The sequence below is a fragment of the Mirounga angustirostris genome, unplaced genomic scaffold, assembly GCF_029215605.1.
Source record: "Mirounga angustirostris isolate CCGP_5_RB_7025 unplaced genomic scaffold, mMirAng1.0.hap1 SCAF_14, whole genome shotgun sequence".
NCBI classification, from domain to species: domain Eukaryota; kingdom Metazoa; phylum Chordata; class Mammalia; order Carnivora; family Phocidae; genus Mirounga; species Mirounga angustirostris.
Window position 1 is genome coordinate 30,047,735 of NW_026991722.1, and position 23,222 is coordinate 30,070,956.

A 23,222-nucleotide genomic window follows, 5' to 3' on the forward strand; every position below is an offset into this window, starting at 1 on the left:
AAAGGTCTCAAGTACACAACCTAACCCTACACCTAAAGGAGCTGGAGAAAGAACAGCAAATAAAGCCTAAACCCAGCAGGAGAAGAGAAATAATAAAGATCAGAGCAGAAATCAATGAAATAGAAACTAAAAGAACAGTAGAACAGATCAATGAAACTAGGAGCTGGTTCTTTGAAAGAATTAACAAGATTGATAAACCCTTGGCCAGACTTATCAAAAAGAAAAGAGAAATGACCCAAATAAAATCAGGAATGAAAGAGGAGAGATCACAACCAACACCAAAGAAATACAAACAATTATAAGAACATATTATGAGCAATTCTATGCCAGCAAATTAGATAACCTGGAAGAGATGGATGCATTCCTAGGCATGTATCAACTACCAAAACTGAACCAGGATGAAATAGAAAACCTGAACAGACCTATAACCACTAAGGAAACTGAAGCAGTCATCAAAAATCTCCCAACAAACAAAAGCCCAGGGCCAGATGGCTTTCCAGGGGAATTCTACCAAACATTTCAAGAAGAATTAATACCTATTCTTCTGAAACTGTTCCAAAAAATAGAAATGGAAGGAAAACTTCCAAACTCATTTTATGAGGCCACCATTACCTTGATCCCAAAACCAACAAATACCCCATCAAAAAGGAGAACTACAGACCAATATCCTTGATGAACATGGATACAAAAATTCTCACCAAAATACTAGCCAATAGGATCCAACAGTACATTAAAAGGATTATTCACCATGACCAAGTGGGATTTATCCCTGGGCTGCAAGGTTGGTTCAACATCCGCAAATCAATCAATGTGAATACAATACATTAACAAAAGAAAGAACAAGAATCATATGATCCTCTCAATAGATGCAAAAAGCATTTGACAAAGTATGGCATCCTTTCTTGATCAAAACTCTTTAGAGTATAGGCATAGAGGGTACATACCTCAATATCATAAAAGCCATCTATGAAAAACCTACAACGAATATCATTCTCAATGGGGAAAAACTGAGAGCTTTCCCCCTAAGGTCAGGAATGCGACAGAGATGTCCACTATCACCACTGCTATTCAACATAGTATTAGAAGTCCTAGCCACAGCAATCACACAACAAAAAGAAATGAAAGGCATTCGAATCGGCAAAGAAGAAGTCAAACTCTCACTCTTTGTAGATGATATGATACTTTATGTGGAAAACCGAAAAGATTCCACCCCAAAACTGCTAGAACTCATACAGGAATTCAGTAAAGTGGCAGGATATAAAATCAATGCACAGAAGTCAGTGGCATTCCTATACACCAACAACAAGACAGAAGAAAGAGAAATTAAGGAGTCGATCCCATTTACAATTGCACCCAAAACCATAAGATACCTAGGAATAAATCTAACCAAAGAGGCAAAGGATCTGTACTCAGAAAAGTGTAAAATACTCATGAAAGAAATTGAGGAAGACACAAAGAAATGGAAAAACCTTCCATGCTCGTGGATTGGAAGAACAAATATTGTGAAGATGTCAATGCTACCTAGAGCAATCTACACATTCAATGCAATCCCCATCAAAATACCATCCACTTTTTTCAAAGAAGTGGAACAAATCATCCTAAAATTTGTATGGAACCAGAAAAGACCCCAAATAGCCAGAGGAATGTTGAAAAAGAAAAGCAAAGCTGGCAGCATCACAATTCCGGACTTCCAGCTCTATAACAAAGCTGTCATCATCAAGACAGTATGGTACTGGCACAAAAACAAGCACATAGATCAATGGAACAGAATAGAGAGCCCAGAAATGGACCCTCAACTCTATGGTCAACTAATCTTTGACAAAGCAGGAAAGAATGCCCAATGGAAAAGAGTCTCTTCAACAAATGATGTTGGGAAAATTGGATAGCCACATGCAGAAGAATGAAACTGGACCATTTCCTTACACCACACACAAAAATAGACCCCAAATGGTTGAAAGACCTCAATGTGAAACAGGAGTCCATCAAAATCCTAAAGGAGAACACAGGCAGCAACCTCTTCGACCTCAGGCACAGCAACTTCTTCCTAGAAACATCGCCAAAGGCAAGGGAATCAAGGGCAAAAATGAACTATTGGGACTTCATCAAGATCAAAAGCTTTTGCAAAGCAAAGGAAACAGTCAACAAAACTAAAAGACAACTGGCAGAATGGGAGAAGATATTTGCAAATGACATATCAGATAAAGGGCTAGTATCCAAAATCTATAAAGAACTTATCAAACTCAACACCCAAAGAACAAATGATCCAATCAAAAAATGGGCAGAAGACATGAACAGACATTTCTCCAAAGAAGACATCCAAATGGCCAACAGACACATGAAAAAGTGCTCAATATCACTCAGCATCAGGGAAATCCAAATCAAAACCTCAATGAGATACCACTTCACACTAGTCAGAATGGCTAAAATTAGCAAGTCAGGAAACAGCAGATGTTGGTGGGGATGCGGAGAAAGGGGAACCCTCCTACACTGTTGGTGGGAATGCAAGCTGGTGCAACCACTCTGGAAAACAGTATGGAGGTTCCTCAAAAAGTTGAAAATAGAGCTACCATATGATCCAGCAATTGCACCACTGGGTATTTACCCCAAAGATACAAAAGTAGGGATCCGAAGGGCTATGTGCACCCCGATGTTTATAGCAGCAATGTCCACAATAGCCAAACTGTGGAAAGAGCCAAGATGTCCATCGACAGATGAATGGATAAAGAAGAGGTGGTATATATATATACAATGGAATATTATGCAGCCATCAAAAGGAATAAGATCTTGCCATTTGCAACAACATGGATGGAACTGGAGGGTATTATCCTGAGCGAAATAAGTCAAACAGAGAAAGACAGGTATCATATGACCTCATGATATGAGGAATTCTTAATCTCAGGAAACAAACTGAGGGTTGCTGGAGTAGGGGTTGGGGTAGGAGGGATGGGGTGTCTGGGTGATAGACACTGGGGAGGGTATGTGCTCTGGTAAGCGCTGTGAATTGTGCAAGATTGTTGAATCTCAGATCTGTACCTCTGAAACAAATAATGCAATATATGTTAAGGAAAAAAAAAAAAGATAGCAGGAGGGGAAGGATGAAGGGGGGGAAATCGGAGGGGTAGACGAACCATGAGAGACGATGGACTCTGAAAAACAAACTGAGGGTTCTAGAGGGGAGGGGGGTGGGAGGATGGGTTAGCCTGGTGATGGGTATTGAGGAGGGCGCGTTCTGCATGGAGCACTGGGTGTTATGCACAAACAATGAATCATGGAACACTACATCTAAAACTAATGATATGATGTATGGGAATTAACATAACAATAAGAAATTTTTTTAAAAGGATATATACAATCTCAAAGAGTTCATTAGTTAACCTGCTATTTAACATATCTCCCTCAAGATCTCTTAAATCAAATTTTTTATAATTAAAGGTCAACACTCGGAACACTTTAAAGCATTCAGATTTCATAATGGTAGAGTTAGACCTCCTCATGCTTTCCTATATGCAAAGCCCAGAAATAAACTTTGATGAAATTTCTACCCAAACTACCTTGTCTCATAATTTATCTACTTTTGACCTCTTATTTTATTGACATGTTGGCTTCACTGTTTTAAACTACATAACAATTTTGTTCTTTTCCTGCAGGCAGAGTTCACAGCCATGCGGGAGCAGTACATGCGAGGTGGGGAGGGATTCATCATCTGCTACTCTGTCACCGACCGCCAGTCATTCCAGGAAGCTGCCAAGTTTAAAGAGCTCATTTTTCAAGTCCGCCACACCTATGAAATTCCCCTGGTGCTGGTGGGTAACAAAGTTGACCTAGACCGGTTCCGCCAGGTGAGTGCCAAATTTGGTTGGTTTGTTCTTAACTCCCAGGGTACATAGTACTTGGTCAAGTCTGGCTGCTCTCCAAGGTTCGTACTGAGAATTATGAGAAAGAAATGATGCATGTGATTTTCCTGAGAAATCTTTGAAGTCCTGTGGTAGGTGTGTCAGTTGCCACTATGTATCCCATCCCACATGCTACTCTGCAGTGTCCTCACCACTCCAACAGGAAGCATAGTCTGTTTTTCCCATCTCCTTGGATCTGGGCTGGCCCTATGATTGCTTGTGGGCAGTAGTGGTTAGTAGAGGTGAGGTTATGTATACTTTCAGAGTTTGAACCATTAGAGTTCTGCAGCTTCTGCATTTGCCACTTAAAATGCTTGTTCTTGGGGCGCCTGGGTGTCTCAGTCGTTGGGCGTCTGCCTTCGGCTCAGGTCAAGATCCCAGAGTCCTGGGATCAAGCCCCGCATCGGGCTCCCTGCTCCATGGGAAGCCTGCTTCTCTCTCTCTCTCCCACTCCCCCTGTTTGTGTTCCCTCTCTCGCTGTGTCTCTCTCTGTCAAATAAATAAAATCTTTAAAAATAAATAAATAAATAAAATGCTTGTTCTTGGGATCCAGCTACCATGTAAAGACCAAACTAACCAACAGAGTTCCAGAATCAGAACAAGCCTCACTTGCTGGGTTAAGAAATGCCTTCCGTATACCATCAATCTGCTTCGAGCTGCCTCTGCTATATCATTGTGATCCTCAGTTCATTTCTCCAGACAAAATTGATGATGCAGAAACCATGGCTAGTTTCTAATAATGCAGAAACCATGGATTGTGATCCACTACCAGATTTCATGTAGTTCCTTATAGTTTATTCTTTTCCGATTAGACACTTTCAGGGCCTGATGGGCAAGCTGTGATGGCCTCATCTCCACAGGGTAATAATACTTGTCTTCCTTGTACTCCTTACTACTCTTAAAGAGATTAAATAAACAAAACCTAGTTCAGGGACCAGGAGAATCATCTCACAGTTCTGTTGCCATGACTTACTTTGTACAAAGTTAAATTACTAAGAAATTGCATGCAAATCAAATTTTTATAAATCAAATTCTCTAAATTGAATGGTATAATTCTCATTTTAGGTGCTTTATCCTTATTTGCATTGACCTTAAATTTGAGCTGGATTTTGGGCGCCTGGGTGGCTCAGTCGGTTAAGCGACTGCCTTCAGCTCAGGTCATGATCCTGGAGTCCCGGGATCGAGTCCCACATCGGGCTCCCTGCTCTGCGGGGAGCCTGCTTCTCCCTCTCCCCCTCCCCCTGCTTGTGTTCCCTCTCTCGCTGTGTCTCTCTCTGTCAAATAAATAAATAAAATCTTTAAAAAAAAAATTTGAGCTGGATTTTAATAGTTTGTATGTTTCCAGTTCATGATTTTTAGACTTAAAATAGCCTGCTAATAAATCCTTTTGCTAAGGTTAAGAATCTTCACTAAAACAGTTCTCTCCTATTTTAAGCATTTTATATATTTGGATTTTTGTATCTAATGCATCTTAAGTTTTCTTAAAGTGAGAATATCATATAGAGTCAATGCTTATAAATCTATACTTAAAACAAATATCTCTATAACTTAGTGTGGTACATTTTTGTAGTGGCATTTTTTTCTATATTTTACTTGAAAATCTAAGGATCTTAAAGTGGCAACTGAATATTTTTTAGGAGCTATAATACTTGTCTCCTCTGCACCTGTTCTCCTGCCTTCCATTGTTGTTTCCCTTTCTCCAAAGCAATGTTTAGTATGATATGGTTACGTGGCTATGAGAGAGGAATTCAAGTTTATCTCACCAGCTAAATATTAATCTATTCTGTGATACTTGACAAAAATGAAGAAGAGAAGTATAGGTCTAGTGGTGAACCTTTCAGATACTCCTCCACTTTTTTTTTTTTAAGGACTTCCGGGAAGTGACATGAGGGAGCACCCTGAGATGGAAGTATACTATCAGTGATTACATGACGGCCTTTATTGCACTTCTCAGAATTCCTAGAGAACATAAACCTTATGCCTGAATGCCAGTCATGAGCTACAAGTGGCTCTTGTAAGCTAGTGAATTTGAGAACATGAGGGAAACTTCTTCAGGCAAAAGTTAATCAGATTGTCTCTAGAATGATGGCTCTCCATGATTCCAACATTGGCTGGCATTTGCTTTCCCCTCACCATCCTGGCTCTGCTTCCCTAGGCTGAAAAGGGGTACAACGGAACCCCTGTCTTAGCCTGGGTAATTGAAGATTAGCAGTGATGAGACTCAGAAGCATCACATACATCGCCGAAACAAATAAGAAAAATGACAGTAAACTGAGTAATTTAGCAGATTTGACAGACTTTTCCTTTCAGATAAAAGCAAGTAAACAAGATAGTCACAGAAAGTGCAAAACCCATGAAAACTCAAATTACAATTTGTTTTAAAATTGCTCATGTACCAACGCCTCCACTAATGAAGTGTTGATATGCAAATTTGGCTTCTGGCTGTGGTGTTTGTGATGGGAATAATTGTTCCTATAATTGTAGAGTGGTTGTTCCTTTTCAAAATGCTTTCAGTTCACACTTTATTTTAATCCTATAGCTGCCCTGTGTAGTTGTAAGGCAAGCAGTTGATGGATGAGGATATTTGAGAAGTAAATATACTGATAGAAATTGATTTTAATAAAATAATGCTGTTAGTGACAAATTTAAGACTAAAACCCTGATCACATGTACTCTTTTTCTTATGTTAGTCTTCAAAGGTTAGGTTTCCATTTTAGGGTTTTTTTTTTTTTTTTTCCATGTAAAACAAAAAGATGCTGACACCTGCATCATCTCTAGCTCAAAGGAGTTTTGAAGAGTCCTAGAGTAAGAATGTTAAACTCTGGAAGCTTCTGAAGGAAATCATGCTGGTGCTTATGTTCAGTGCTAAGAGGCAGAGAAAGTGGGGTTTTTACTTGGTGGCTCTTCTTCCTCCTCATAGAAAGTGACTGAAAGGAAAGTGCTGATGATGACAGTTGTTTCTTGTCATGCTTATTTGGTGGAGGGGGTGACTGCCTTCTGAATCCATCTTGGTGAATCCCAAGTCCCTTTATACCAAAAAAAAAAGAAATGAGTTTTAGTGCCTGACGTCCTTCATCATTAATGACATCTTTAAGCAAAAATATTGACGGGCTGTGTTTAGAATTGAGTATTTTCTCTGAGAACAATATTCATTTTGATACTGAGGATGCATTTAGTATTGCAAGTCTCCATAGCAGGCACTTAGCACACATAATTTTACTTCATCTTCACCACAAGGCCATGAAATAGGCTCCTTTATGATCCTATTTACCTATGAGTCATCTGAAGCTTTAAAGATTCAGTGACTTGCTCAAGGTCACATAGCTAGTTAGGGCTATGAGAACATGTCCAGTGTTTCTGATTTGAAATCTCACTTTTGGCCTCCAAACCATTGTTGTTTTTCTTGATTTTTTTTATATCAGCTTCAGGATCTTAGAGTGCTCCTCAGAGGATAGAACATAAGCAATTGGATTGTATCGGAGCAGGAAGAAGCAAAATGCTAGCTCTTTGGAGGTGGAGTGAGGAGCTCCAGATGCTGGACAAGCCAGTAATAGCCAGAACTTGGGAAGAATCTGAAGAAAAGTAAGGACAAGGAAATGATGCTCAAAATTACTGAAAGGCACTGTTTTATGATCAGTAGCACAATTTTATCCAGAGTCCATCCAGACTATTATAAAGCCCTTTTTTAGATTCCCAGACTACTTTAGGTCCCTGAGCTTGCATGGTCTTTGTCCCTACTATGACTTCGGCTATCACACTGGGGAGTGGAAGGCAATAATTTCTGCTTTTTTTGTTTTTGCAAAACCCTGACCAACTGTGCAAGGTAAAAATGGTGTTATGAATGGAGTGAGTTCCAAGGATCTGGGAGCTGGTTTAGAAAAGTTTTACATCAGTCGCAGACCACAAACTGTTTTATCCTGAAGATAGACCATGACAACCCTTTCAGGGCTGACAATCTAATTGCAGTTTAATATTCAGTTTGAAGCCTTGAAGCTCTGCTTTCCACAGCCTTACTAACTCTGTGAATGCAGATCTGGGATCATGAAATACTCCTTGTTTCTTCTTCAGTGATCTATCTATCTAATGAAAATGGTTCAATTCCTTTACTGAGAGGGGGCCTATAAAAGCTGCAGAGATCAGAAATTGCTGTGTTAAGAAAAATAACATCTAGAGTTCTGCCAAGCATCTACTTATCTTTATAGAGCGGTGGCAGCTTTGCGGCACAGTAGAGGAATGAGCAACCCAATCTTTGTTCTCAGGGACTTTCTCTTCTCAGAAGGGATCTATGCATGTGATGTAGAACATTATATTAAACAACAGAACTAAATATTGAACAGTATGACACCACGCATAAGTGCAGTTGTTGCTGAAAACCAGGAAAATCAATGTGGGCAGCATTTTTGAGGAAGGAAGATGCAGAATGGAGAAGCATCCTGACCAGGTAGGAAGGAGCAGGTGAATGATGACAATTCTTTAGGGAAGGGCCGACAAGAGTAGATAGAGGAGGAAATGAATGGTGGGACTGTGAGTATGCACAAGCCATGGAGTGTTGAGGAGGAGGAGTTGGGAAGACCAGCCTGTCTGGAACATACATATCAAGTAGCCTCAGAATAATTTCATAGATAAGGCCTGCCTTGAAGACACACTTTGTCAAACACAAAGCATAAATATGTACCAGAGTGTCTTGGATATGCTGTAATTGCAAATACCACTCAAATTTTAAAAAGTGAAAAACAAAAGAGTAGTAATTCATCTTTTATCAGTACATTAGATAATCCATATCAACACATTTTCCCAATGACGAGAGTTTATATTTTTTATAGGAAAAGAGTTGTGGCAATTTATGCAATATTATAGGGATACACATTTAAATTTAACAATTTTATAACCCTATTTATCCTTTTCCATAACATTGGCTTTATCTATTTCATTTCATTAAAAATGCCAATGTAGTAACTCTAATTAAGATGGAAAACAAAGCAAAACAAAGCTTAGAGTTTGATGTAATTTGTCTAGATTAAATAGGTTTTGAAACCAAATCAGTTTTCTGATCCTTACATATCTTTTTTTTTTTTTGCTAACACCATTTTTTCATACAATTTATTTACGAAATATTTAGTAATTACTCAATGGATAGCAAGCACTTTTTAAAAATCTGGTTGTTCAGGAGTGAACATAATGGATAAAAACTTTAGAAGAATCTGAAATTAGAGTGGGGGAGATAAATAATGATCATTCTGAGTGTGAATGTATCAACTGCACACTGCAAAAATGGTGTCCTGAGTAAAACTATACGCACGTAGAATACATCTATATACATACGCACACATACATAGGAAGAGAAATAACTTCAAATACTTGAGCAGATTTGTGGCATGAATGCATTTTCAGTATCCATCTAGTCGTTGGAGGTGGGCAAGAATGGAAGCAGGCAGACCAGTCAAGGGATTGAGTCATCAGGATGAAGAATCATGGCAGCTTCTGTGAAAGCAATAGACTATTCATGGATTCTGTACTCGTTCAGCTCCCTGACAGGATGACAGGTGACAAAATGACAGGTTTGGAGACCTTGCATGTAGGGACAAACTGCTACATTGTTCAATGGCACCTGAGGACATTGTTGCATTGTCACACAAGACCGTCAATGTCCATGATGGACTCCTCAAGACAAGGTTAAGGCATATACTTAGCAAATATTTTTTTAGAAAATAACGGAGTATATCATCAAAAGAATCAGATAGTCCTGAATTTAAATTTTCACTGAGACAATTACTGTGTTCTTGGACAAATCAGTGGCAAACTCCGTGAACACCCAAATTCTCCTTCAAAGAAGTACATCCTCCCAGCACAGAGATAGGAGGCATAGTCTATAGACCACTTCAGGGCCATCCCCAGCTACACAAAGCCTCCTTGTCTGAGGTCATACTCTTCCCAGGGATACCCATTTCCAGTGAAGTGTGGACATAAATACCTAGCCATTGCAACCCAGTGGGACACCATGACAAGCAAATCTTGCTCCAGATTCCCATGTTGGTCTGTCAAAGACTTTGTTGGGTTTCCATGGTCATTCAGCTTCTCCCTCGACCCAATCCAGCTTCCTACTCCTTCCTTCACAAGTGTTGATCCCTAACCAATATCATGCACTCCAAAATCTGTCTCAGTGTCTGCTTCTGTAGAACAGGGATAATGCCACTTTCATAGGTTTTTGGGTAGAGTAGATGAGATAATGTCATTAGATTATCTAGTACAGTGCTTAGTACAGACTAGGGACTCAATAAATACTATGCACTACCATCCTCATCCCTCACCTGGATTATTTAAATACTCTTTGGGTTACTATGTTCTAGTCTGCTGTTTCACAAGTTAGGCACTAGCAAATGAAATATGTAAGGATTGTGTCAAGAGGAAGAGTAATTAAAACTGGAGGAAGGCCCAGCAAGTTTTCTGATAATCAAAGTACATGGGCTTTGGTACACAGACTTTGTAAAATCAATTTTGGAATTATTTTCCTAATTTTCAGATATGAAACAGTAGCAATCCTGGAGTAAATGAACTTTGAACAAAGCTTTGGGTGAAATCAGTGCTTTTTTTCTGTTAGATCATGAAGGAAATCTGAGTAAAAACTGGTAATAAATGAGAAAGACATAAAAAAGATTATTGGCCATTCCAGAAAAGCTAATTTTTCCATGTATGGACGAACTCATCCTGAATGAGACCTGTGGTTCTCAAATTATAGTTTCCTAAACAGAAGAATCTGTATTAACTAGAAACATTATTGGAAACACACGTTTTCAGGCTCTATCTTAGTCCTCATAAATCAGAAACAATGGAATTAGGCACAAAAGTCTAATTGAACAAATGGGGTGATTTTGCAGCAAGCTAGAGAACCATTGGGCTAGAAGGCATATAGATGAAAAGACATGAGGTCATTTATACTTTAGACTCCATAAGAGAGAATCTAGACCCCATGAGCATTTTCAAAGTCTTAAATGAGATATTGGACACCTAAAAGAAAAATACACATGCACCTTCACACACACATACACACACACACACACACACCCCTACATACATAAATAATGCTTATATCAAAAGAACAGTGATGAAAATAACATGAATTAAATCCACTTCTCCAGTCAAATGTGTCATAAAAAATCTAAATTTTGCTTCATATATTGGGCACCTACGACTAAGTGGCATTCCATTTGGCAGTTTCATGTTTCATTCGAACAGAGGTTGTGTTTATTCAGTTTGAACTGACTTAACTGTTTGCTTACCTTCCTTATTTAAACGGTGTTACAGTGAATTGTTTTGTTTTCATGGATCATTGGCCACATTTGTAAAATTGACAAGTCAGTAGAGGAGTCTAGAAATAAGCTTCTTTTTGAGGAAAAGAGGAAAGAAAAGCTGCATGGGGAATCAGATTGGAGCTCTGAAATGAAATCCAAGATTACAAAGTTGCTCTGATCACTTATAATTTTTCAAAGCAATCACTTAAAAGAGCTGCCCGAAAAGAAATACCAAGTAAGTGAAGCTTTAAAATTCTTATTATCCTATTCGAGATTTCCACTTTCTGTGCCCTTCCCTGGGTATCCTGGTGTAGCCAAACTCTGACATTTGTGATAATTTTCAATTCTCAGGCTTCTGGCTTTATCCAAAAAAGCAAAACAAAACAAACTGAAACATGTGTGTGCAGGTATATGTATAAATATAGGTATCATAGAGACCAAGACAATCCTGTAAATCCAAAAGAATGATATTGATATGTTGAATTACAAATACAGGTTTTCCTAGCTATCTGCAAGTAGAGTGTTCCTATGACACCTTTCGTGAGCTGGAAGGACATAAAGCAAAGAAGTAAATAGCATTCTGTAAAAGTGAAAAATCATCTTCAGATTTCATCCCAATAGCAAAAACAGATACTAATGTAGGTCTTAGCAAAAGCGAGGTTTCTAAAGTGAACTTTATGGTAGTGAAGGAAACCTATTTTCTGAAAGAGGAACACTTCCTGTTTGCATACTGGAAACTTTTTAACTTCATTCAACCATATGTTTAGGAAATTACATAATCATCTTGATTTTAAAATAATTGTACAGGCACGGGATTACAAACAAATGGGTAGAGACGCCCTGTGCACCCTTCTCTTAGCCTCCCCAGTATTATTATGTTACATAACTATAAAATATCAAAACCAAGAAATTGATATTAGTTTAATCCATAAAGCTTATTGAATTTCACCAGTTACACATACTCATTTGTGGGTATATGTGTGTAATTCTATGCAGTTCTATCATCAATGTAGCTTGCATAACCACCACTACAATCAAAATACCCAGTTGTACCATTACCATAAGATTCCCTCATTTTACTCCTTATAGCCACATGCATCCCCTACCCACCCCAGTCCCTAACTCCTGGCAACCATCAGTCCACCAGTCCATTCTCCATCTCTACACAGTTTATTTCATGATTGTTACATACATGGAATCATCCAGTATGCATCCTTTTGAGGTTGGCTTTTTTCATTCAACACTATATCCTAAAACACATCCAAGTTTTGTTTATCAGTAATGTGTTCCTTTTTATTACTGAATAACATTAAGTTTGGATGTAACCACAGTTTATCCATTTGCCCTTTAAAGACATTTGGATAGTTTCCAGTTTTCATTTCTTGTAAGTAAGGCTGCTACGAACATTTATATACAAATTCCTGCATGAACTCAAGTCTATAATTCTCTGGGATAAAGGCCCAAGAGTGAAATTGCTGGGTCTTATGATATCTCCATTTTTAGTTTTGAAAGGAGATACCAATGTATTTTCCAGAGTGTCTGTACTTACTTTACATTCTCACCCTTGCCAGCATTAGACGTTATCACTATTTTTCATTTTAGACATTCTGTTAGGTATATAGTGATATCCCATTATGGTTTTAATTTGCATTTCTCCAATGACTAATAATATTAGACATCTTTTCATGTGTTTATTTGCCATCTGTATAGCCCTCTTCAATGAAATGTCTGTGCATGTCCTTTGACTATTGTGTAATTAGATTATTCCAGTTATTTATTACTTTTTTTTTAGTATTAGGTTTTGAGAGTTCTTCATTTACATGAGGTTCAAGGCCTGTCAGAAATATGATTTGCAAATATTTTTTTCCCAGTCTGTAATTTGCCTTTTCATCCTTTTAACAGGATCTTTTGCAGGAAAAACTTTCATTTTGATGAAGTCTATTTTTTCTTTTTCTCAAATAAATCATGATTTTGGTATCAAATCAAAGACTACCACTTAGTCCTAGGTCCCAAAGATTTTCACCTATGTTCTTTTCTTGAAATTTTATGTTTTACAATTAAGAACACAATCCATCTTGAATTATTTTTTGTATAAAGTGTTTGGATTTTTTTGCTTTGTTGTTTTGGAGTTTTTTGATGGTGGATGTTTAATTGCTCCACCACCATTTATTAAAAAGGCTATCCCTTCTCTACTGAAATGCTTCAGCAGAGGAGTCCATTTTTTCTTTTGGTCTGTTTCTTGTTTTCTCTCTGTTTTTCTTTTGGTCTGTTTTCTCTCTGTTCAGATTCCATTGGTCTGTCTTTAATTTACTAATTCTATCCTTTGTCTTCTCTACTATACAGACCATCCAGTGAGGGTTTTTTTTTCCATTGAGTAATTTAAGTTTTATTTCCTACTTTGTCAAATTTGCAAATTTATTGGCATAAAATTGTTATAATAGGTTCTTAACATTTTCATGTCTGTAGAAACTGAAATGATAACCCCTTTAAATTCCTGATAGTGTTAATTTGTGCTTCTCTTTTTACTGAACAGGATTGGCGTGCATTTATCAATGTTGTTAGTCTTTTCAAAGCACCAACTTTGGGCTTTATTTTATTAATAGTGAATTTTACTCATTTTTAATTGTAAAACATACCGTATAGTTCTGGAATAAACCCATGTCTTAATATATTATCCTTTATATATCTCACTATTTTTATTAGATTATCTTGGAATTTTCCTATTTTATAATTGCCAGGTTTTTATTTTGATTTTTTTCCTAATTTTTTGGAATTTTATTTACTATTCTGTTTGTGAATGCTTGAGATGGATACTTAGCTCACTGATTTTCTTCTGTTCTTTTATGATTTATGCATTTAAGGTTGTAACTGTCCCTCTTCTGAAGGCTTTGGTATAGCTATCCCTTAAGTTCTTAGTATCCTATTTTATCATTAAGTTCAAAATATTTTCTAATTTTGCTTGTGATTTCTGCTTTAACTAATGGGTTTTTCAGAAGTACAGCCCTTAATTTCTGGGCATATGGTGACTTATGAGGTATTTTTTATTGAACTTCTTATTTTCCACTATTTTTCATATATGCTGTATAATTTTAGTCCTTTGAAATTTGTAAAGTGTTGATTTTTAACATGCCATATGATCACTTTTGGTAAATGTCCCATATATATTTGATAAGAATATATACTTTCGCATGGCAGTTCATGTATGTGCAGATTTGCAGTCATTTTCTTTCAACAGTTTGAAGATAGAATTCCATTTCTTCTGGTATCTTTTGTGTTGGAAAAATCAGATACCCATCCAATTGTTAATTGAAGGTACTCTGCACCACACCTCCTATACCACATCTCCCACCCCTGATGATTTTAAGATTTTTCTTCACTTTAATTTTCAAGAAGTTTACTCTGATGTACATATGTGGCTTTCTCTCTCTTGCTTACTTGCTCTCTCTGGATGTGTGTTACTTGTTAAAATCTGTGCTTTTTGAGTTATGGCTTATTTTTTTAAAAAAAATCAGATTGGTAACATTTTTAGTCATTACCTCTTCAAATATTACTTTTGTATTATTTTGTATTCCCTTCTAGGATTCCAATTAGACATATGTTAGTCCTTTTCACCTTATCCTGTGTTTGAATTATACTTTATTTTCTGTGTTTTCCATCATTTTATCTCCCTGTGTTTCATTCTAGATATTTTCTTCTGAATGTTCTTTCTGTTTACTGTTTCTCCTATACCTAATTTGATTTAAACTCATCCACTGAGTTCTTAATTTCAATTGTTGTTTTTAAATTCTAGTAATTCTGCTTTTAAAATTTCATCTCACTAAAAATTTTAATCTTTGTGTCCTTGAAAATGCAAAACACATTTACTTAAAAGCGTGATGAATAACTTTTTTATCCACCTAAATTCTTTTTTTTTTAATTACTCTTCATTTTATAGTCACTGTGACTTATCAAATTTAATTCTGGTAGGAAATTAGAAAGACTAAAAAAAAAATCCTACATCAACTTAATCTAATCAGGAATTTTGTCATGATCTGTCCTTCCAAGTCTACTAGTTTATTTCAGTGGGAGGGTTCAAAATTACCTAGTAGACTATTGCCAGAAGGGGAATGTACTCTCAACTTTTAATGACATGTTCTTTCATTGGCCAGTGGATTCTTTGCTATGTCAGTTAAGCTTATTGGCCTTGTAAATACATCTAGCTGTTCTAAACTGAACATAAATACCAATTAGTAGGATTAAGTTTCATTTTTGAAAAGCTCTATGAGCTACATGTACCAGATCCTGGCCCCTGAGGGCCCACTATTCTTGATAAGAGCCAGGACTATACCCATCTGGTCCTGTGTTGGGACTTGGGAGGCAGAGGCCAAGTTAGTAGATGGTAGAAGTGAAGGGAAGCAGGGTCAGTCACTTACAAGTGGAAGAGGGGTTATGGTAGATTCTTCCCAGCCTGTGTCAAACCACCATTGGTAGGTCCCTGCTTTGAGCCTTGTGTTTGTTTTTCTCCAAATATGTATGTATGTATCTGATTATTTTGTCCTTTGTACACAACCATTCTTCTAGTCTGCAGAGTAAATTCCAATGCCTGATCCCATCTAAACACAGCCCTTGTGTACCTCTGTCATGCCAACTTCCCATGCCTTGAATTTTAAACCATCAGCATATTAAACCAATTATTCACTGAACACCACACACCGGGGTGCCCTTCCTGTTGTGACCTCTACACTTGCTAATGCCTTTGTATTTTTCACACTGTATCCATTTGTATACATCTGCCTACACAAATTGTGCAATAAATGGAAGAGGGAACTAGTTTATACTAAACTAAAAAGTCAGAAGAAAGTCAGAAGAAAGACTTTAAACAAAGATAGACCAAAAAAATAGGAACTAAAAAGAAGGAAGAAAGACTTTAAACAAAGATAGGCCAAAAAAATATTGGTTTTTGTTCTTTTTGTTAGACACAAAGTGAGGAAAGATGGAGAGAAACAGAAGGTTTGAGATAATAATTCCATGGGACATCACCATGCTAAGGAAATATGTGTACATCCTTTAAAGCACCAACACTATGTATAATAATGGAAATGATGAGAGAGACCAGGAAGGAAGCTAGGCTAGTCCAACCCTTGAGTTGAAAGGAAACTGGGAATAATTGGAAAAGCTTCATTGTTGGGGCGCCTGGGTGGCTCAGTCGTTAAGCGTCTGCCTTCGGCTCAGGTCATGATCCCAGGGTCCTGAGATCGAGCCCTGCATCGGGCTCCCTGCTGGGTGGGAAGCCTGCTTCTCCCTCTCCCACTCCCCCTGCTTGTGTTCCTGCTCTCGCTCTCTCTCTGTCAAATAAATAAATAAAATCTTTAAAAAAAAAAAGAAAGAAAAGCTTCATTGTTTTCAGTAGTGATTGTCCTAATGGAGGAAACAAAGCCATTTTCTAATATCAAACAAAATCTCAGGCAAAAAAGACAGATTTTGAAATGCAGTGTTCTATACACAGCAACTAATGATGTATGTCATCTGTTTCCAATCTATCAGTAATGCTACAGAAATGAGAATAATCTGCAATTAAAATTACCATGAGGAGCAGCAGAGGAGAGGTTGGGTAGAAGATGGTTTTTCTCTAAGAAACCAATAATGTCAGAAGCATTGTTGGAATATCTTAAGTATATCATGCTATTATTTAAATTAAGATTTATCTTTTTCTTGTAAAATTTACTTTAAATAAAAAAGATCAAGGAATAAAGACATAATCAAGGATGACATTTCTTATAAAGAAATTCATGCAGTAATGACAGTAATGTAATATGATTTTAGCACTTTTTTGATTCTATTTTGCTGTATATGTGTCTATAAAAATGAGACATTATGAGAGAAAACAGATTGGTTTTTGTTTTGAGAATAAAAGAAAACTTGTATTACTTGGTTCTTGCCTGATGGCAAATAGAGTCAGAATAATGGGCAGAATAATGGGCAGAGCATAAACTGAACATGTAATGTGAATTCAGGCTGGCTGGTGACTCTCAACCACAGAACACATCTCTCTCGGCATATTGAACCTTGCTATTCAATACTGGGGAGTACAAATTTCATTCCAAGGGAGAGACAAGGCTTAAAACGAAAATGCTCTTAGAAGAGGCAGACACACACACACACACACACACACACATGTCACACATATATGTGTATGTGTGTATATATGTTTACCTCAGTTACTTTTATTTAATAAAAGGAAAGATATTGCTTATAAATTTAAGTTCCTCTTTTCCTCCTCAGTCTTTATCCCTAGTTGGGGGTCCTAGAGCAAGCCTCCTTACCTTATCTGCTCTCTAATCATAAATACATGTTTCTCTACATTTATTAATCATGTGTAGTTAGAAATAATAGGTATTATAATTTTGCCTATTGTAAAATTTGAATATATTTAAATACATCATATGGGATAGACACACATATTCATATATATAAGGTATACAGGTCTGTCTATGTATCTATGCATGCACCTTGCTCTTGTTTCACACAAGGTTATTATTTTGATCTATATGTTGACATATATAAACCTAGTTCTTTCATTTGAATGGTTGCATAGTATTTCGATCAATTAATATATTGAAATTTATATTGACCTCTTGTAAAATGTTTCCACATCAGGTTTTTCACATTACCAGCAACGCTGCCATGAACATTTCTTTGCCCATCTCCTCAAACATGTGCAAAAACAGCCTTAGCAGAAATGGCTTAAAGTGAAATAGAACTAGGTGAAAGCATGCAAATTTTCAGTTTATTGGGTATTGACAAATTGCTTTCCAAAATAATTGTACCAATTTATGCACCCTCTAGAATGTGTTAAAAAATCCTCTTTCTACATCCTAATTATTGTATTTTATACTTTTGTCTGTCTAATGTGAAAATTTATTGTTCCTTTGCTTTGATTTCTGTTCTGATTACCAGTTAAGTTGGACACTTTTTCATACACCTTTGTTGTACCCTTCCATGAACTTTTTACTCTTTGCCCACATTTTTCTTGTTACCTACCTTTTGTATATGAATTAATAGGAGTTTCTTACATATTCTGATGAATTCTTTCTTATGCTTTATACACACACATATATACCCAAATGTACCAATATATCACTTCTTTTTTCACTTTATCTTAAGTTTCCTTTGTGAGTTGTATTTCGATAATTGCCTAAAAATTTCTTATTTAGCAAGATAGGACTGGTATTGCTGGTCAATCTATTACATAAATTTCATAATTGTTTTCTTTACTAGATCAAATTCTGAAAGAGGTCTAAGAGGTACATATTGAGACTGAAGATTTGTCTACTTTTTTTTTATAATTTTGTTAGATTGTGTCATATACAAGATGATTTTCTTAAAAGCACATGGGTATATGTGGAATCTTCTAGATTGCTTCTTTTTTAATCAACAACATAATAAAGACTTTGTTTTTATAAATTCACCAAAATGGATTGTAAATTTTAGTCCTGCTCTGGTCCAAATTACTTGTTTAAAAATTTTAATTCTAGTGTAGAATGTTAGTTCTAGTGCAGAATGTTAATGTATAGTATTATATCAGTTTCAAGTATACAGTCTAGTAATTCAACAATTCTATACATTACTCAGTGCTCATCAGTGCTATAATCAGGATAAGAGTACTCCAATCCCTTTTACCTATTTCACCCATCCTCCACCTACCTCCCCTCTGGTGACCATCAGTTTTTTCTCTATATTACGCTTCTGTTTTTTGTTGTCTCTTTTTTTCTTTACCTATTTGTTTTGTTTCTTAAATCCACGTATGAGTGAAATCATATGGTATTGGTCTTTGACCAACTTATTTCACTTAGTAGTATACCTTCTCATTCTATCCATGTCATTGCAAATGGCAAGATTTCATTTCATTCTTTTTTATAGCTGAGTAATATTCCACTGTATGTATGTGTGTGTAGGTATGTATATGTATACCACAGCTTCTTTATCCATTCATCTATCAATGGACACTTGGGCTGCTTCCATAATTTGGCTATTGTAAATAATGCTGCAATTAACATGGTGCAAATATCTTTTTTAATTAGTGTTTTTGTATTCTTTGTGTAAATAACTGGTAGTGGAATTACTGGATCATAGAGTAGTTCTATTCTTAATTTTTTGAGGGACCTCAATACTGTTTTCCATAGTGGCTGCACCAGTTTGCATTCCCACCAATGATGCACATGGGTTCTTTTTTCTCCACATCCTCACCAACATTTGTTTCTTGTGTTTTTTATTTTAGCCATTATGACAGGTGTGAGGTGATATCTCGTTGTGGTTTTGATGTGATGAGGAGTGATGTGAGCATCTTTTCATTTGTCTGTTGGCCATCTGTCTCTTCTTTGGAGAAATGAGTGTTCATGTTTTCTTTTTAATTGGATTATTTGGGTTTGTGTGTATGTGTGTGTGTGTGTGTGCTGAGTTGTGTAAGTTCTTTATATATTTTGAATACTAACCCTTTATCGGTATGTCATTTGTAAATATATTTCCCCATCCAGTAGGTTGTCTTTAGTTTTGTTGATTGTTTCCTTTGCTGTGCAGAAGTGTTTTTATTTTGATGTAGTCCCAATAGTTTATTTTTGCTTTTGTTTCCCTTGCCTCAGGAGACACATCTAGAAAAATGTTGGGCAATGTCAGAGAAATTATTACCTGTGCCCTCTTTTAGGAGTTCTATGGTTTCAGGTATCAGATTTAGGTCTTTAATCCCTTTTGAGTTTTTTGGTGTATAGTTTGAGAAGGCAGTCCAGTTTTACTCTTTTGCATGTGGCTGTCCAGTTTTCCCAACACCATTTGTTGAAGAGACTTTTTCTCATTGCATATTCTTTCCTCCTTTGTCAAAGACTAATTGATCATATAGTCATGAATTTATTTCTGGGCTCTCTGTTCCACTGATCTATGTGTCTATTTTTGTACCAGTACCATATGGTTTTGATTATTACAACTTTGTAGTGTATCTTGATAGCTGGGATCTTTGATACTTCCAGTTTTTTTCAAGATTGCTTTGGCTATTCAGGGACTTTTGTGGTTCCGTATGTATTTTAGGATTGTTTGTTCTAGTTCTGTGAAAAATATTGTTGGTATTTTGATAGGGATTGCATTCAATCTGCAGATTGCTTTGGATAGTATAGACATTTTAACAATATTTGTTCCTGTAAATCATGAGCATGCAATATGTTTACTTTTTTTTTTAAGATTTTATTTATTTATTTGAAAGATAGAGACATAGCAAGAGAGGGAACACAAGCAGGGGGAGTGGGAGAGGGAAAAGCAGGCTTCCCGCCGAGCAGGGAGCCCGATGCAGGGCTCGATCCCAGGACCCTGAGATCATGACCTGAGCCGAAGGTAGACGCTTAACCAACTGAGCCACCCAGGCGCCCCTGTGTTTACATTTCTTTGTGTCGTCTTCAATTTCTTTTATCAATGTTTTATAGTTTTCAGAATACAGGTCTTTCACCTCCTTGGTTAAGTTCATTTCTAAGTATTTTATTATTTTTGGTGCAATTGTGAATGGAATTGTTTTCTTAATTTCTCTTTCAGTTCCTGCATTATTAGTGTATAGGAATGCAACAGATTTCTATACATTGATTTTGTATCCCATGACCTTACTGAATTCATTTATCATTTCAAAAGGATTTTTGGTGCAGTCTTTTGGGCTTTCTATATATAGTCTTCTGCAAATAGTGAAAGTTTTACTTCTTCCTTATCTATTTGGATGCCTTTTATTTCTTTTTGTTGTCTGATTGCAGGGGCTAGGACTTCCAGTACTATGTTGAATGAGAGTGGGTAAGAATGGTCATCTTTGTCTTGTTCCTAACCTTAGGGGAAATGTTCTCTGTTTTCCCCATTGTATGCTGTTTGCTATGGGTTTTTCTTATGTGGTCTTAATTATGTTGAGGTATATTCTCTCTAAATCTACTCTGTTGAGGGTTTTTATCATGAATGGATGTTGTACTTTGTCAAATGTTTTTGTGCATTTATTGAAATGATAATAAGGTTTTTTACCCTTGTTGATGTGATGTATCACATTGATTGATTTGCATATATTGAACCACCACCCTTGCATCCTTGGAATCAGTCTCACTTGATCATAATGAATGATTTTCTTTATTGTTGGATTCGGTTTGCTAATATTTTGTTGAGGAATTTTGCATCTATGTTCATCAGAGATATTGGCCTGTAGTTCCCTTTTTTCTGTAGGGTCTTTATTTGGTTTTGGTTTTAGGGTAATGCTGACCTCATAGAATGAACTTGGAAGTTTTCCTTCCTCTTCTATTTTTTGGAATTGAGAAGAACAGTTATGAACTCTTTAAATATTTGATAGAATTTTTCATCTGTGAAGCCATCTGATCCTGGACTTTTGTTTGTTGGGAGTTGTTTGATTATGGATTCAATTTCCTTGCTGGTAATTGGTCTGTTCAAGTTTTCTATTCCTTCCTGCTTCAGTGTTGGTAGATTATATGTTTCTGGGCATTTATCTATTCTAGACTGTCTAAATTGCTGTCATATAATTTCTCATATTCTCTTATAATGCTTATAAATACAAAATTTATGTGTCAGTTATTTCTCCTCTTTCATTTGTGGTTTTATTTATTTGAGTCCTCTTTTTTTTTGATTGATGAGTCTGGCTAAAGGTTTGTCAATTTTGCTGATCTTTTCAAAGAACTAGATCCTGGCTTCATTGATCTATTGTTTTTTGAGTTTCTATTTCATTTATTTCTTCTCTAGTCTTTATTATTTCCTTCCTTCTGCTGGTTTGGGGTTTTGTTTGTCCTTTTTTTTTTAGCTCCTTTAGGAGTAAGGTTAGGTTGTTTGAGGTTTTTCTTGCTTCTTGAGGTAGGCCTGTATTGCTATAAACTTCCCTATTAAAACATATTTTGCTGCATCCCAAAGATTTTGGACCAATATGTTTTTGTTTTCATTTGTCTCCATGTAATTTTTTTATTTCCTCTAATTTGCTGGTTGATCCATTCATTGTTAATAGCATGTATTTGTGCACTTTCCAGTATTTTGGTTGTGGCTGATTTCTAGTTTCATATTGTGGTTGGAAAAGATGTATGGTATGATTTTAATATTTTTCTCTTTGTTGAGACTTGTTTTGTGACCTCATATGTGATCTCTTCTGGAAAATTCCATGTGCACTTTTAAAAAATGGGTATTCCACTGTTTTAGGATGGAATGTGCTGAATAATACATCTGTTAGATGTATCTTGTTGAATGTGTCATTCAAAGCCATTATTTACATGTTGATTTTCTGTGTTTTTTTGATCTATCCATTGATGTAAGTGGGGTGTTAAAATCTCTACTATTAATGTATTGCTATTGATTATGTTTGTTATTAGCTGCTTTATGTATTTGGGTGCTTCCATGTTGGGTGCATAAATATTTACAATTGTTATATGTTCTTGTGGATTGTTCCCTTTATGATTCTATAGTGTCTTTGTCTCTTGTTACTGTCTTTATTTTAAAGTCCATTTTGTCTATTCTAAGTATTACTACCCTGGCTTTCTTTTTACTTCCATTTGCATGATAAATACTTTTCCATACCTTAACTTTCAATCTGCATGTGTCTTTAGGTCTGAAATGAATCTCTTGTAAGCACCCTCTTGATGGGTCTTGCTTTTCTATCCATTCTGTCACCCTATGTCTTTTGTTTGGTATATTTAGTCCATTTATATTCAGAGTAATTACTGATAGGTATATAGTTATTTCCATTTTATTACTTATTTAATGGTTTTTGTAGTTCTCTGTTCGTTTCTTGTCTTGCTCTCTCACAATTTGCTGGATTTCCTTAGTGATAAACTTGGATTCTTTTTATTTCCTGCATATCTGTTACCAGTTTTGATTTGTGTTTACCATTAGGTTTGTATATAATACTGTGTGCATATAGCAGTCCATATTAAGTTGTTGATCATTTAAGAATGAACCCATTCTTTACTCCTCTTTCCCCAATGCTTTTAGGTATATGGTGTCATACTTCACTTTCTTGTATTTGTGAATCTTTAACTGATTTTTTAATTTATTTATT

At 36.2% G+C, this 23,222-nt stretch overlaps 1 protein-coding gene across 2 annotated transcripts in view; it reads left to right on the forward strand.

The window, feature by feature from the left end:
• Nucleotides 1–23,222, forward strand: part of RIT2 (Ras like without CAAX 2) — a 390,343-nt gene that overhangs the window by 197,304 nt on the left and 169,817 nt on the right. The window contains exons 4-5 of one of the 2 annotated variants that reach the window (XM_045886800.1): nucleotides 3,648–3,839; nucleotides 5,762–5,792. In XM_045886800.1, the coding sequence (XP_045742756.1) occupies nucleotides 3,648–3,839; nucleotides 5,762–5,782 (213 nt within the window). In that variant the 3' untranslated portion in view covers nucleotides 5,783–5,792. Of the gene's footprint in view, nucleotides 1–3,647; nucleotides 3,840–5,761; nucleotides 5,793–23,222 lie in introns of those variants that run through there. The other variant, XM_045886799.2, reaches the window with a different exon arrangement.